Source organism: Xenopus tropicalis, chromosome 4 (assembly GCF_000004195.4).
Source record: "Xenopus tropicalis strain Nigerian chromosome 4, UCB_Xtro_10.0, whole genome shotgun sequence".
NCBI lineage: Eukaryota > Metazoa > Chordata > Amphibia > Anura > Pipidae > Xenopus > Xenopus tropicalis.
This window is the reverse complement of record NC_030680.2, coordinates 119,832,621-119,846,578: the sequence shown is the minus strand read 5'-3', so window position 1 is coordinate 119,846,578 and position 13,958 is coordinate 119,832,621. Positions and strand designations below refer to the sequence as shown.

Genomic DNA, 13,958 nt, shown 5'->3' with positions numbered 1-13,958 from the left:
GCCCCTTAGTCTCTACCAGTAGAATGATTGGGAACCTATTTTACTATAATAACTGCCATTATTCAGTTACACTCCTGAGAAAGAAAGCAGAGCTGCAAATAGCATATAACTCATTATATACAAAAAGTCATGGAGATATTTCAGGTATGCGCAGTTATACCAAATACATATTTTGGACTGTTAAGTATGTAAACTGTACTATTCTCTGTTTAGATCCTCCACGAATAAAGTCTGAGCCAACTAATATTACAGCAAAGATAAATATCCAAACCACTCTGCCATGTGAAGTCACAGGCACCCCTAAACCCAAAATCCAGTGGAAGAAGAATGGACATCCGATTAATACTGATCTCAACCAGAATATGTACCGGTAAGGAAACTGTACTGGGATAACTTAATCACTATGGGGGCCATTTACTAACAGTAGGATTTTTTTTACAATTTGGATTTTTTTTTGCGCTGAAAGTCGTGAAAAAAGTTGCGACTTTTCAGAGATTTACTGTGTGACCAAAACTGTGACAATTCTGAATCCGAAAATGCTTCATCTAAACTGAGCATGTAGAAGTCAGTGGCAGATGTCCCTTCACTGGAAGATCTTTCTTTGCTTCGAAACTTTAGAGGTTTTTAGATTTTTCATGCTGGCTTTAGTGCAATAATATGAAAAACTCCTGGTTATTGCGCAACAGTTTTTGAATAAATGTCTGACATTCGTGGTATTGAGTTCATTCGAAGTTTAAAAAAATAAAAATGAGAAAAATTTGAGTTTTAGTAAATTTGATAAAAGTGTAAGATGACATAGATAAAGAGATGCAAAAGTGACTACTCTACCTTTATTGCCTTTATTGTGGTATATTGCCAGGCTGAACCTGGAGAAAATTGCTGAAAATTAATTTTTGTGCTCATGGTATATTGGTGAATATTCACAATTCTGCACTGGTAAAGTTCCATCTGGGGAAAAGATGTGAATGTTTATCAATGAGAAGAGAATGTTCTCCAATGTGAAGTTAATTTGCTAAAACTTGTCATACTCTCCTTTACACCTCATCCAAATGACTTTATTTTTAAATCCAGTTTGTGTTTCAAGATATATATATATATATATATATATATATACATATATATATATATGTGTGTATATGTATATACATACATATATATATATATACAAGAAACAAACAGAGCACACCCTATAAAGACTCAAACTCCCAGGGTGCTGGCAAAAATAATAATAGTATACAGACAGTGAGCCGCACACACCAGGACTTTGCAAAAAATGAATAGTTTATTTGGACCTTTTTTTCAAATAAACTTTTCATTTTTTGCAAAGTACTAGTGTGTGCGGCTCACTGTCTATATATATATATTGTATCCATTTACGTTGTCATTGTGAAGGTTAATGCTTTCATTCTATGTCTGCTTACCTAGGCTTCTGTCCTCAGGATCGCTGGTAATTATCTCTCCATCTGTAGATGACACAGGAATATATGTTTGCTCTGCTCTCAGTGATGCTGGTGATGATGAAATAGACATGTATCTATCTGTTCATGGTAAGGTGGCAATATGAATAATATATACTGTATGAATAATACATTGAAATATAAAGTTTAATAATACTGCATAGTTGCTGATGACATATCTGAAATGCAGAATATATATATACACTGTACCTATCGTAAAGATTGGAGCACTTATGGGACATATAAATGAGTGAAGTTATTTATTGGTGGTTATCAAGATTTCAAGATCTGGAATGTCTTTAAAAGGGTCCTCTAGTTGGGCCTGAAAACATTGCTAACCACCAGTTAATAATTTCACTGATTTATATGTCCCATGAGTGCTCCAGTTTTTACTATATGGATATACATTTCACATTGCAGTAGCGCCTATACTGTATATATGTATAAAGATAAAAGACACAGCAAAAACCATTCATATGACCCCATCTGCAATGTTTCAAGTATTAACACTTTATCAAGCCAGGGGCAAAATGATACACCACACACATGATAACCAAATAGCACAGGAAATACATCCATAGACAGGATATGACTTCAACATGTTATAACAGATAAATATCAGGTCAGTAGATAACTGAATAGATAGCAAAGAGGAGAAAAAGAAAAATTACAATCACAGAAAATGAAAGAACTATCATTTATAAATATACCATAGATCATAGTCTTTATTTCGTCTGTGTGGTGCTAGTTTTCTAATTGTGTATCCAAGAGAACCATCTCTAGGACTATGAACCTAATTCTTGTTATGTCCATGTTCACTAAAGTGCCTGGGCACCTGTAATTTCATATTACCTTTTCTAATGGTCAAATGATGCTGAGTAGTGATGAGTGAAATTTTTCGGCAGGCATGGATTCTCAGTGAATTTCCACATTTCGACATTGGCGCAAACATTCGGCGTGAACAATTTGGCCCAAGCTCAAAAAATTGACAACAACATTTGTTGTGTGTGTAATTCAAATGTCACAGTAACAAATGTCACACGTAACAGTGTGGTTTGCGAATTTGTCGCCATTTCACAATTTTTTTCACAGTTGAGCTAATTTTATGCAAAACTGGACAGATTCGCTCATCACCAATTCTGAGAGATACATGTCTTAATCTGCAGAGTGGTCTCGCCACCATACAGGAGACCACTCTGCAGATTAAAAAGGAAAGAACAAGAAAGAAAGAAAAAGAGATTTAAAAAAAAAAAAAAAGGTGTTTCACATACAGGGGCTTAACTTCTGCAATATTTATTGAAAATTAATATTTCAATGTTAAATAAGACAGGGTTTATGTGTGATAGGAGATAGAAAAGGGAATAGTGTTATGAGTGTATCGGAAGTTCTTAGATACATTAAACAGTAATATGGACTAGGGAATATTATTTAAGGTGGGAAGATGTAATAAAAAAAATTATATAATGAATTTGCTCTCTTTTTTTAGTTCCACCCACCATTGCTGATGAAGCTGCAAATATCTTTGTAACAAAACTGTCTCCAGCTGTGATTCCCTGTACAGTTTCTGGGGTTCCATTCCCATCAGTTCACTGGCTAAAGGATTCAATCCAACTTCCTGCTATATCAGATAGCTACAGAATTCTGCCTTCAGGTAATACATTGTTTCTGTTATTCATTCAGGCAATCTGCACTGTAAATGAACTAGCAGAGTTAGTGCATAGAGAGAAATTGAATTCTAGCTAAATGTATATTCAATCACTTGCAAATAAATATCTGCACAGAGAGAAGGAATAATGCGCAACTTTGTTTAAATGACACAGTAGTTCTTGCATTTGGTCCTGTTCATACACTCAAACAACTGTTTCATTTTAGGGAGCCTAGAAATCCCCAGCAGTAGGCTGTCTCACGCAGGAAAGTACACCTGCAGGGCTGTCAATCAGGTGGGCTCTGCACACATCCATGTCAACCTTCATGTCCAAGGTAAAGTCTGCCTTTATATGCTTCTTCTTTGGATGTAAATGATGGTTTCTGTACCACAGTTTTACTTCTTTACATCTTTTTGAGCTCTGAAAAGCACTGTGTATAATGGGGAAGAACAGTCTCTGTTTTTTAGAGATGTACAGTGGTGTGAAAAACTATTTGCCCCCTTCCTGATTTCTTATTCTTTTGCATGTTTGTCACACAAAATGTTTCTGATCATCAAACACATTTAACTATTAGTCAAAGATAACACAAGTAAACACAAAATGCAGTTTTTAAATGAGGGTTTTTATTATTTAGGGAGAAAAAAAATCCAAACCTACATGGCCCTGTGTGAAAAAGTAATTGCCCCCTGAACCTAATAACTGGTTGGGCCACCCTTAGCAGCAATAATTGCAATCAAGCGTTTGGGATAACTTGCAACGAGTCTTTTACAGCGCTCTGGAGGAATTTTGGCCCACTCATCTTTGCAGAATTGTTGTAATTCAGCTTTATTTGAGGGTTTTCTAGCATGAACCGCCTTTTTAAGGTCATGCCACAACATCTCAATAGGATTCAGGTCAGGACTTTGACTAGGCCACTCCAAAGTCTTCATTTTGTTTTTCTTCAGCCATTCAGAGGTGGGTTTGCTGGTGTGTTTTGGGTCATTGTCCTGCTGCAGCACCCAAGATCGCTTCAGCTTGAGTTGACGAACAGATGGCCGGACATTCTCCTTCAGGATTTTTTGGTAGACAGTAGAATTCATGGTTCCATCTATCACAGCAAGCCTTCCAGGTCCTGAAGCAGCAAAACAACCCCAGACCATCACACTACCGCCACCATATTTTACTGTTGGTATGATGTTCTTTTTCTGAAATGCTGTGTTACTTTTACGCCAGATGTAACGGGACACGCACCTTCCAAAAAGTTCAACTTTTGTCTCGTCGGTCCACAAGATATTTTCCCAAAAGTCTTGGCAATCATTGAGATGTTTTTTAGCAAAATTGAGACGAGCCATAATGTTCTTTTTGCATAAAAGTGGTTTGCGCCTTGGAAATCTGCCATGCAGGCTGTTTTTGCCCAGTCTCTTTCTTATGGTGGAGTCGTGAACACTGACCTTAATTGAGGCAAGTGAGGCCTGCAGTTCTTTAGATGTTGTCCTGGGGTCTTTTGTGGCCTCTCGGATGAGTTGTCTCTGCGCTCTTGGGGTAATTTTGGTCGGCCGCCCACTCCTGGGAAGGTTCACCACTGTTCCATGTTTTTGCCATTTGTGGATAATGGCTCTCACTGTGGTTCGCTGGAGTCCCAAAGCTTTAGAAATGGCTTTATAACCTTTACCAGACTGATAGATCTCAATTACTTTTGTTCTCATTTGTTCCTCAATTTCTTTGGATCTTGGCATGATGTCTAGCTTTTGAGGGGCTACTTCTCTGTGTCAGGTAGCTCCTATTTAAGTGATTTCTTGATTGAAACAGGTGTGGCAGTAATCAGGCCTGGGGGTGACTACAGAAATTGATATTGAAATTGAAAATTGAAATTGATAAACCACAGTTAAGTTATTTTTTAACAAGGGGGGCAATCACTTTTTCACACAGGGCCATGTAGATTTGGAGTTTTTTTTCTCCCTTAATAATGTAAACCTTCATTTAAAAACTGCATTTTGTGTTCAATTATGTTATCTTTGACTAATAGTTAACGGTTTTTGATGAGGAGAAACATTTAAGTGTGACAAACATGCAAAAGAATAAGAAATCAGGAAGGGGGCAAATAGTTTTTCACACCACTGTATCTTTAACTCTACATATTGTACTTACCTTGTGTGCTGTTTTCTTTAGTACAACATGGGCGGAAGATGTAAGAATGTAAATCTCAAGCTTCTAAAGCTTTCTGTATCCCTGTTTTGGCTCTGGTAACTCAATTCATTTACCTGCAGACCTATGGTTAATGTTAATATAGTCTTTTGTTATTCTTTCTTTTTTTATGTTCCATAATTCTATTCCCCATAAATCTGATTCAGTTTTTTACCTCACATATTGAATGTAATCCCAAAGGTTCATCCTCATGGATTTAGAAATCTCCAGACTGTGCTCTTTAAAGCATTGTAGTTACATTTTTAAATCTTTTCTGAATTAGTATAGTATATTCTATGCCTGTCTGAAATGCAAATTCTCAAAAAACAGCACTTATGCTTTTGACTTTTCTGTTCACTAACATACAAGGATGTATGTGGGTTAATGAAATGGAATGTAAATCAGTTATAAATGTAGGAATGGTGAAGGGGATATCCTGTGTTGGGAACAAGTGCATTTGTACAGGGTTATTTAATTTAAGACATTGACTAGGGCAGTGATACCCAACCGGTGGCTCATGAGCAGCATATTTCTCACCACCCCCTTTGATGCCAATTTTTTAATCTCTGGCTTGGATATAAGTTTTGGAAGCACAGAGACATGATTTTACTCCAAGCAGAGCTTCCTGCAGGCCCGCAGTCCACATGGGGCTACCAAATAGCCAATCACAGCCCTTATTTGACATCCCCAAATAACTTTTGTCATGCATGTGTGGATCACCAACACGTTTTACATCTAAGTGTGGCTCACAAGTAAAACATTTTGGGGTCCCTGGACTAAAGGGTGAGCTGAAAGGTGACTTGGAGAGTATTACCTGAAAGCTAAAAACACAATAGTATTCAAAATAAGAAAAGTTGTTGTAGGAGATCTAAGTTAGAGTCTTACCAAACATATCATATGTTGCATTTATATATTTTTATATTTGGGTACCACAAATGTTTTACTATCTGTAGACTGAAGTGAGAGTGTAAATGTCTTGCTGCAGAGCCCATAACTATCTTGTGTTTCCTAAATTAGAGGTTCCTGTCATAAAGGAGCAGAATGATTATTTAGAAGTAGTCTTGAGCAATTCTGTTACATTGGCATGTGAAGCATCTGGCACACCTATACCAACCATATCATGGCAAAAGGAAGGAGTTGGCATTAAATCAGGTATTAATTATATTATATGTATATTATTATGTACTACTTGTTCATTTAAATACAATATATCTTAATGGCAAATTTTATCCTATCCAAAAATATGAGTTATTTTCACGCAGTTATCTGTAATAAACAATGCAGAATTTGATATTGGCTCCACTTCTATCAATTTAAGATTTTTAATCCTACCCCTTCTAAACACCCATATCTCTAAATCCCTGCAAGAGCATTTGTCCCTTTACACTGTTGTTTTTTTTTAATATCATAGACCTTAATATTTGTACCCATGTGCCCCCCTCAGGTTTTAGGAGCTTGTTGTGATTTGAATCCCTGCAGTTAGATACAACAAAAAATATCAACATTTGTCAAAAAGAGATAATAAACAGTATGTACAGTATATTTACCGTACAGACATGATATACAGTATCTAGTAGAATTAAGTCCAAAGCAACTGGCTTAAGTTTTCTTCAAAACTTTTCACCACTCATCCGAGTGGCTTCTTCAGTTTATATACCAGGGAATTCCCTACCAGTCATTTTAACTGAAGAAGCCACTCGGGTGAATGGTGAAACATTTTCAAGAAACCTCAGAAAAGTCCAGTTGTTTTAGACTTAATTCTACTAGATACTGTATATCATGACCTGAATAAATTTGAATCTTCATAGACGTACAGGCATGTTGTTGGTCAGAATGGCTATTCTGATATAATGCCACATGAAGGGGCTCATACACTGCCAATCCCTGAGAGTTATTGCTTGTACAATATAAAGACATGTGGACTACTCTTCAGCTACCATTTAATGTCCCCTAAAAAAAAAAAGCCAGGAGAGGACACTAGTTTTCAAATACTAACCTAATAATATCCTTAAATGTGTGTTTTAGGAAGTAGTTATACTATCCTTTCCAACGGCAATCTTAACATCGCCAGTGCCACACAAGAAGATGCTGGTACGTACACCTGCATTGCCCAAAATCCAGCAGGAACAGCCTTAAAGAAAATCAGACTGAAAGTTCATGGTAAGTTGCTGTTAAATTATTGCAGTCATCTGCTGCCGAAGCTTCATTCTATTGTTTGATTGCAATTTAGATTAAAAAAAGTGTATATCTATTGATTACAATAATGGAGTATTTCATTCCTTGTTAGATTATTAGTCAGACAACAGGCACTACAGTTAAATGCAATTTATCTGATGAAAGGGCTATACAGAATATGACTGAAACTGGGACCTATTAAGAAACTGTAGTTAGTTAGAGGCTGAACATGGCATCATTGATGTACTCTGGCACTCTGATGGTGATGAGGGTGAGAGAAAATGAATGCTGAATGGAAAGTGAATGGAAAGTGAATAGTAATTACAATTACAAATTGTCTCAGAATATGTCTATATCATACCTACTACCTTTTTAATGAAGGCACACTCTTGTACTACAAAATACTAGATCCAATACCCAATGCAGGTATTGGATCCCTTATCCGGAAACCCATTATCCAGAAAGCTCTGAATTACGGAAAGTCCGTCTCCCATAGACTCCATTTTAATCAAATAATTCAGAATTTTAAAACTGATTTTCTTTTTCTCTGTAGTAATAAAACAGTACCTTGTAATTGATCCCAACTAAGATATAAGTAATCCTTATTGGATGCAAAACAATTGGGTTTAATTAATGTTTTATTGATTTTTTAGTAGCCCGTAGGTATGTAGATCCAAATTAAAGACCGAAAGTCCAATGAAAGACCCCTATCCGAAATACCCTTGGTCCCAAGCATTCTGGATAAGGGGTCCTATACCTGTAGTAAAATAATATAAGAAACGTTGTTTTTTCCTGATGCATTTTGCTGAGAATGACCTGATGACCTGCATAGTTGTTATCTGAGAAGCAATATGTACTTCCTTTCTGGTAATATATAAAATATAGTAAATTTTTTACTTGTTTCTCAATCTACAGTTCCACCAGTTATTGTTCCGCACCAGAAAGAATATGTTATTTCTATGGATAAGTCCATTATGATAGTCTGCGAGGCACATGGAAGTCCAACACCTGAAATCATATGGCATAAAGATGGAGTTCCTCTTGCCAAGTTAGCTGGGCAGAGGATGTCGGCCACTGGAGGACTACATATAGCAGTGGTTCAGCCTGATGATGCCGGGGAATACACGTGTACAGCTGAAAACATTGCAGGGTCTGTCAATTCAAGCATGAACCTTTCTGTTCTTGGTAAGAAGAGTTGAAATACATATAGTACCTTGTGCAGTTGGTAACTTTTCCTTACCAAATTATTTGCCGGATTCGATTTGATGAGAAAGACTTGTCTCCTAATTCCATTTCACAATCTCCAATAGACTTCAATGTGCTAAAGTTTTCATGTGCTAAACCATAAAACGAATCTAACCCTATATGAGAAAAATCATTGTAAATAAATAATAACCATATACATCCAAATCTGATATAATAATTGCCCACCACTTCTGACTGTACTGAATGGAAGAGATTTTCAGTTTCCTGTTAGTATTGAGTTACAGAACCTAGACGACAACAGATTAAAATAACAAACTTTTTTGGCTTCCTATGACAGGAAGGCAACACTGCTATAGCTCTGTAGTATAAGGAATACCCACAAATGGACAGGTAACACTCCTGTTGTACTACTGCATGCAAGACTGATCATTGTGGGTATAACAAATACAACTCTGTGTTTGTTATATATAAAGAAATCTTAACCACCTGGTTGGTCCCTAGAGTGTCTTCATAGATATTCAACTATGCTCAAGTACTCTTTGCCACAGAAGAACTGCACAGAAGCCCTCTTGAGACAGAAGGTATTCAGAACCCAATGCTTTAAAACCATACATCAGAGGCTTTAACCTTTGTTGGCAGGGACATGTAAATGACACCTATATGTCCCTCTGGTCATTTTTTTCACTGGCTTCTGTTTAGTGCATTGCCACAACAAGATACAGTATATACCAGGCTAAGGTTAATATCAATCCTTGTTTTAAGGGACCGACCCAGTTTCAAGTTCCTGTTAAACATTGTCCCTGACAAGCACCCCCTCTTCTGAAAGATGTCCCTGGCTGTCCCCATGGCAACAGAGCTGCCTCCCAGCCAATCATAACTATTCCAAGAGAGGAGAAAGGATGGATTGATCCTTCTGTCTCCTTCCCTGCTCCCACATCCTCCAAACTTCCTTCTACCAGCTTTTCTGTTGCTAAAGGAAGGAATATGTATAGAATTATTTTAAAGCTGGCTTATATAAAAGCTGGCTAATAAATAAATGAGTTAAGATTACAATATGTGGCTGTGATGTTAAGTAGGTGTACGACAATGAGGGAGTGGCCAAAAAGTGGGTGTGGCATACAGATTTTTGCAAGATGTGCTGCGCACTTTGGAAATCTGGTGAACTTACATCAGGCTTCTAGCAAAGCAGCCAAGTTAATATTATAATACTATTATTTAACATTAATAATGTTGCTGTCTTTGCCAGTTCCACCTCGGATTGTAAAAAACATCAAAGATGTCTCTGTGGTGATAAACGATCAAACTACCCTGCCTTGTGCTGCACATGGTATTCCCACACCGACAATCACCTGGGCAAAAAACAATCTGCCTATCACAGTTAAAGCAGGAAAATACTCAGTGCTGGCATCTGGGGAGCTTATACTGTACAATGCCCAGGTAAGCCGCGTTGGTCTGTATAAACAGCATTCACTAAATAAAGCAATTTAGCAACATAGGTGCATATTTTATTGGGGGTTTTGGTGCTAAAAGATGATCTGCAAGCAAAACAGGATGGAAAAATTTCCACTTCCTGTGTTACTGAGTTCAGAATACAAATGTTCCAGTTGATACTATTAATGGACCCCCAAATGTTTTATACTTCTGTGTATCTGCATTTTTTTGTAGCACAAGGATGTTGGGACTTACACTTGTACTGCGAGCAATGCTATTGGAGAAGACACACACACAGTCAGACTCACCGTTCATTTCCCTCCATCTTTTACTGAAATGCCAACAATTGTATCTTTAAATGAAGGAGAGAGGCTTAGTCTGTTATGCAAAGCAACCGGAAATCCGCTTCCTCATACAACCTGGATCTTTAAGGACAAAATCTTACCAGGTTAGTGCTCTAACTATGTTCTAATCTTGTGCTTTTTACTTTACAGTTTTTAGCTATTTTAGTATCCAAATTTGAGAGCCTTACACGTACTATACAGTATGTGATAGAAAATAAAGCATATAAAGGTATAAAGATGGCAAGCTGTGGAGATGTTTGTGATAGAGATGTAGACCCTTATCTCAAAAACCTTCCAGTGAGAGAGAACCTATTGAGAAACTTTTAATCACAAAATTACTAACGAGAAGAATAATTCATATGGAATGTAAAATACAGACAGAGAGGCGGTGTCCAGAACATGATAAAGAGATGATCCAGATGCAAATAATTAGATAATGTGCTCTAACGATGATCAAAGAAAAGTGGGAAGCTTGCAGACAGCTAAGAAGAAAGAGGGTCCTACATGGAATCCTAAAGTACACATTGTTACACTTTACACGATTGCTGGGAAAAAAAGCGAAAAAAATGCCAAATATTTAACAAAAATAAAACTCAAATGCAGTAACCAACCCAGAATAAAATAAATACTGGTCACACACTTTAAAATGTATAGTCTTTATAGGTATACTCTAATTATGGTGTAATGGTTTCTTGTCAATATATTAACAGTTACCCATAAGGGATGCTGCCACATTCGTTCATGATTCGTTCATTAGTTGTGTCACGACATTTCATAAAAAGATTAGACCCCCCCCAAATCTGTTGTAAGCTGAGAAATACATTAGAGGGGTATTTTACAGAAGGCAGTGTGCAAAGTGCAAAAAAGGCCACAATTGCCCATTTTTTAAAAAAATGTGTGCACACTGCCTTTTAGTCTTTCTGAATTGTCTTTGGTGTCTGTGCTCCATTTTTGGGGAACAGTAATTTATGATGACAGAGGGAAAAATTGCAAGAGGGCTAAGGGGTGCAAGAGCACTGCCTTTAGTGCTCACCCAAAAGCACTTCTTCAGCCAGTTTGCACCTTTCGAGATCACTGCATCAGTAATTGCAGGCCAGTCTTGTCCTTACTGTCTGCAATAGGCTATGTAGTAAGAATAGGGCCCTGCTGCAGTCTGTGTCTTCTGCTGCTCTCTAACTCACACATCTAAATGACAAATGCAGTCAGCTCTGTACTGTAAGGTAAATGAGCCTACTCTATGGCAAACTAAAATGCTTGATTCATTTTATGTAGGGTGTGCAATTTCACAAAGTCTTTAGAAGGTTATGTCAAGGTTTGGGTGATTCTGGTAATACTTTATGACAAATGGTAATAAAGTTATGAGAATTTGAGGCCAGTGTGAGAGGCAGGTTCATACTTTAGATCAAGCTTTTGTCATATCTATCACCAAAAAACTTAGGACCTCCAACACCACTCATCCAATCACTGATCCTACTGATCCTACCTTCCATTATTTGTTCCCAGTACTGCAAGACAGAAGATCTAAGCAGCAAAATGAGCTTGTGATTGACAAGGTTTCAAGGGAAAATTCTGGCGCCTATATGTGTGTAGCTGAAAATATTGTGGCATCAATAAATACAACAATACATGTCTTTGTAAAAGGTGAGTCCTTAGAGCACATTTAATTCACATTACCAGTTGACATTCAGAGAAATGCACAATAATGGTTCATAGGGGTGCTACTTTTATTCTCTTTTGTTGTTTTTTTTCCCACAGAGCCTCCTGTACTTAATGGAGTCCATAATAAACACAGGACTGTTCCTTTGGGTGGAAATATTATTTTGAATTGTGTTGTAAAAGGCAATCCATTCCCTAAAATTCAGTGGCATAAGAAGGCAAAAGTCATTTCCTATAACAAACATATTAAAGAATTCAGCAACGGCTCTCTTGCAATCTATGATGCAGGGGTAGGTATTTTTCTTTTTAGATTACGACACTAATGATTTTAAATTAATACCTAAAGCAAATTTTTCCTTCGTAACATACTTGTATCTGTTGTGCCACCTACTTTATTGCCTGTACTCTATAGCTGACCAACTTGGCACCAGTACATGTGAGGGTATTAGGAGATGTAAGCAGTTCTACTGCATTTTATGGCTTCCATAAGGATTTACCTTTTATCTGCATTTGGGAGTAAAAATGGATGAAATTGATTAAAAATGGTTTGAACTTTGATTGCTCATAACAGCCAATTACAGAGATCACTGACTAATTCAATCAAAATTGGTAAAGTTGGATGGTCATTTTGCTCTGGGCAGCAAGCTATATGATGCTAAGCAGAGTATTTCTTGCAAATGCTGTATTATATAGATATCTACATCCATACATACAAGCAACATAAATATGTATTGTATATATGTATTATATATATATATATGTATTATAACCATAAGTATTTATTTATTATAGCTTGAAGATGTTGGTGATTATACGTGTATTGCAGCAAATGATGCTGGTGTACTGGAACACACTGTTACGTTAACGCTGCAGAGTAAGACATTTTAGATTATATTTTTTAAGTAATAAAATATATAGTACTTTAATATAATATTTTTTGTTATCTTGCCCTTCACTTTATCTCTGCATTTTGTTTAAGGACCTCCCACCATTAAAGTTCCCCCACTGGACACTACTGTTGATGCAGGAGCAACTGTGGCTCTGAATTGCCAATCAGAGGGAGAGCCGGTGCCTACAATCACTTGGTACCGGCGCAATAACCCTATCAGCAGCGAGGATCGAATCACCATTCTACCCAATAACTCTCTGCAGATTGTTTCAGCTCAGAAAGAGGATACGTCAGTGTATGAATGCAAAGCTACAAATATCATGGGGACAGATGTTGTTAAAGTTACATTCACTGTCCAAGGTACTGAACATTATGATTTCCCAAAACAGACAAAGCCTGGGACGTCTCACTCAGCTCAGGAGATGGGATTAATAAAGGAGCTCACTCAGTCTTATCTTATATTATTTATATTTATTAACAGCCCCATTCTGGAGCTTTTATAATCATAGGACTTTTCATAAAACTGTACTAATTATATATATATATACTTTTATATCTATTTACAATAGATTATATATTATATAATGATTTTAATTATAGCTATTATACAGAATTATCAAAAAGACAATTTTCGCATATTCAGTCCAGTCAAACTTGAATGTGCAGTTATTTATTTAAAAAAAAAATCTATCTTTAAAAAATTTATAAAATAAAAAGGTGAAGGAAAAAATCTCAAACATAGGAAAAATCACATTCTACTCATCATTTTCAATGAATCTGCTAAATTTTTAATTAATCGCAAACTCAAATTGAAAAATAGCTTGACTTTTGCTAATGCAACTCCTATTGCTATGTGAACTTAAATTGTGGTAAAAAGTTGAATTTGAATGTTGATAAATCTGCCCTGATATATTAAGCATTCTGGTGGTGGAGCCTTATTTTTTAATGGGACCCAAATTAAGTCTGGGATTCCTCTTCAGGACCAAAGATT

General features: G+C 36.6%; 1 protein-coding gene across 2 annotated transcripts in view; it reads left to right on the top strand.

The window, feature by feature from the left end:
* hmcn1 (hemicentin 1) overlaps window positions 1-13,958 on the top strand; it is a 133,855-nt gene that overhangs the window by 101,575 nt on the left and 18,322 nt on the right. The window contains exons 75-87 of one of the 2 annotated variants that reach the window (XM_012961441.3): window positions 214-370; window positions 1,426-1,547; window positions 2,944-3,108; window positions 3,330-3,437; window positions 6,284-6,418; window positions 7,292-7,426; window positions 8,357-8,626; window positions 9,894-10,084; window positions 10,313-10,526; window positions 11,926-12,063; window positions 12,178-12,368; window positions 12,871-12,952; window positions 13,058-13,327. In XM_012961441.3, the coding sequence (XP_012816895.2) occupies window positions 214-370; window positions 1,426-1,547; window positions 2,944-3,108; window positions 3,330-3,437; window positions 6,284-6,418; window positions 7,292-7,426; window positions 8,357-8,626; window positions 9,894-10,084; window positions 10,313-10,526; window positions 11,926-12,063; window positions 12,178-12,368; window positions 12,871-12,952; window positions 13,058-13,327 (2,178 nt within the window). Of the gene's footprint in view, window positions 1-213; window positions 371-1,425; window positions 1,548-2,943; window positions 3,109-3,329; window positions 3,438-6,283; window positions 6,419-7,291; window positions 7,427-8,356; window positions 8,627-9,893; window positions 10,085-10,312; window positions 10,527-11,918; window positions 12,064-12,177; window positions 12,369-12,870; window positions 12,953-13,057; window positions 13,328-13,958 lie in introns of both variants that reach the window. The other variant, XM_031901072.1, reaches the window with a different exon arrangement.